We start from the raw sequence: 1,944 nt of genomic DNA, 5'->3' as shown, positions 1-1,944 counted from the left end.
TTTCTTACATTTATGAATATTCTTGATAAAGCGTTACTGTGAAACGCTTTCATTTTATAAAATATTAAATTATATAAACTTATAAATGTGTGTATTAATTTATATAATTTTATTGTATATATAATATATACTTTACATATATAATTAAAACTTTCAGAAACATGCTAAACGTATAAGTTAAAAAAAAAAAAATTCTGCTGAATAGTTCAAAAGTATAATACAGAACGTTGTCAATAAAATCTAATTGTTAGTCCTTGCCAAAGGAGAATATGTTTAATTTTATTTTTAATTTGATTTTTATTCAAGCATGCATTAGCGATTGCATCGTGTAATTATACGAAAGACACTACGTGCCGCTGGATATGTAATGATATGAATTTTTCCATGGAATTGTCTTTTTATCCAGACCAACAAAGAGCAATTATCTCACCAGATACTGCATGCTTATTAAATGTCAATGAGACGTCGTTGAGCCAAAAGAATGTAACAAATAATTATTGCAACGTTACTTGTAATAATTTCGAAGATCAGTGCGTATATACATCTAACACCTTTTGGAGTTTTGTCCTCATGTGGTCTCTTGCCGAGACTAGTTTTATTACTTGCTTGAGCATAAGCGATGCAGTTTGTTTTCGTATACTAGGTACGTAACTTTATAAACAAAAATTTTTGAGTTAATTGCCGAAATATAAAGTTTTAGCCATATAAAATAAATAATTATAATAAATAGTTTTATAGTTTCTTATACATATAATAATATATTAATTAAATTTATATAATAATATTATGCAAAGAGAGAATTACTACTTCTAAAATAAAGTTTGTCTTCCCAGGACAAGGTAAACAGTCAAAATTTGGCAAACAGCGATTATGGGCCGCAATAGGTTGCGGTGTTGCAGCATGTTTATCCGGATATGTGGTGGACTTATGGTCGCACGACGGAATTTATCAAAATTACACCCCAATGCTTATTGTGGCGTTCGTATTTATTTGTGTCAATTTGATTTGCTGTATAAAATTGGAGGTGAGATTGCGTTTTATGCATTACAAATTTAAAAATAAACTAAACGAATAAACGTAGTTTTGTTTTTATGTCCTTAGGTTACCATAAATTTTTGTTACAGATACCACTTGAAAAAGGATCGACAACCATATTGAAGGATGTGTTTGTACTTTTAAAATCTAAATCTATTGTTATAATTTTGTGTTTTGTTGCATTTGCCGGTATCGTTCATACCGTCAAACGTAACTATTTATTTTGGTAAACTTTTATCTCTATCGGAGCGGCAATATATGTGCATTAGTTTATCTGTCATTTTATAAAAGGAATTGAAATAGAATTCGTTATCAATATAACTTGACTTATAGGTATTTAGAAGACCTCGCTATTGCGACTGGTTATATGAACAGAATTAAATTGATAGAAGGATTAATCTTAATAGCGCAGACATTCGGAGAAATAGTAAATCTCTTTTTTTCTGGTATATTAGTAACTTTTTATAACAATTCGTAACTAAATAACTAAAAATATAACTAAAATCATTTTTTCTAAGAAGATATTATAGTGCATTATTTTGTTTAGGCAAAATAATAAAGAAGCTTGGATATAGTTACACTATTATATTTTGCTTTATATGCCACGCGATTCGATGGGGATTAATATCTCTCGCTCCAATGCCATGATGGTGGATAATTCCAATAGAATTAATCATGCACGGGTCATCGTATGCACTTTGCATAGCAGCAATATCGGCCTATGCAAACGTAGTAACACCTCCCGGTACGTCAGTTAGTGTTCAAGGACTTGTTCAAGGCATGCATGATAGTTTTGGTAAGATTACTTACACAGATGCACTTATCGATGAGTATTTTGTCACAAAAATTACATAGAAATATATATGATATATATATTTTTTGCAATTAATAGACGTTATTACTAATGAA

At 29.5% G+C, this 1,944-nt stretch overlaps 1 protein-coding gene across 3 annotated transcripts; it reads left to right on the top strand.

Annotated features, from left to right (window-relative positions):
• Positions 1 to 266: 266 nt before the first annotated feature.
• LOC112452950 lies at positions 267 to 1,889 on the top strand. 3 transcript variants are annotated; one of them, XM_025013418.1, is made up of 5 exons: positions 267 to 643; positions 834 to 1,024; positions 1,125 to 1,261; positions 1,369 to 1,481; positions 1,583 to 1,889. In XM_025013418.1, exons 1-5 carry the CDS (start codon positions 373 to 375, stop codon positions 1,681 to 1,683), a joined length of 813 nt encoding a protein of 270 aa, XP_024869186.1. In that variant the 5' UTR covers positions 267 to 372; the 3' UTR covers positions 1,684 to 1,889. The 3 variants fall into 3 exon arrangements, with proteins under 3 accessions (XP_024869186.1, XP_024869188.1, XP_024869189.1); XM_025013420.1 differs by lacking the exon at positions 1,369 to 1,481 and having other exon boundaries at positions 1,125 to 1,245; XM_025013421.1 differs by lacking the exon at positions 1,583 to 1,889 and having other exon boundaries at positions 269 to 643; positions 1,125 to 1,245; positions 1,369 to 1,454.
• Positions 1,890 to 1,944: the final 55 nt, after the last annotated feature.

This window comes from Temnothorax curvispinosus, unplaced genomic scaffold (assembly GCF_003070985.1).
Source record: "Temnothorax curvispinosus isolate PA1 unplaced genomic scaffold, ASM307098v1 QBEX01003874.1, whole genome shotgun sequence".
NCBI lineage: Eukaryota > Metazoa > Arthropoda > Insecta > Hymenoptera > Formicidae > Temnothorax > Temnothorax curvispinosus.
The sequence above is the reverse complement of the archived record's forward strand: the minus strand, read 5'-3'. Positions and strand labels throughout refer to the sequence as shown.

Excerpts from the sequence above, each read along its gene's own strand:
- LOC112452950 (XM_025013418.1), top strand. The coding sequence starts at position 373 with ATGAATTTTTCCATGGAATTGTCTTTTTATCCAGACCAACAAAGAGCA. Across the intron at positions 1,025-1,124 it reads TTTGCTGTATAAAATTGGAG|ATACCACTTGAAAAAGGATC; the intron begins GTGAGATTGCGT and ends TTTTTGTTACAG. Across the intron at positions 1,482-1,582 it reads AGTAAATCTCTTTTTTTCTG|GCAAAATAATAAAGAAGCTT; the intron begins GTATATTAGTAA and ends TATTTTGTTTAG.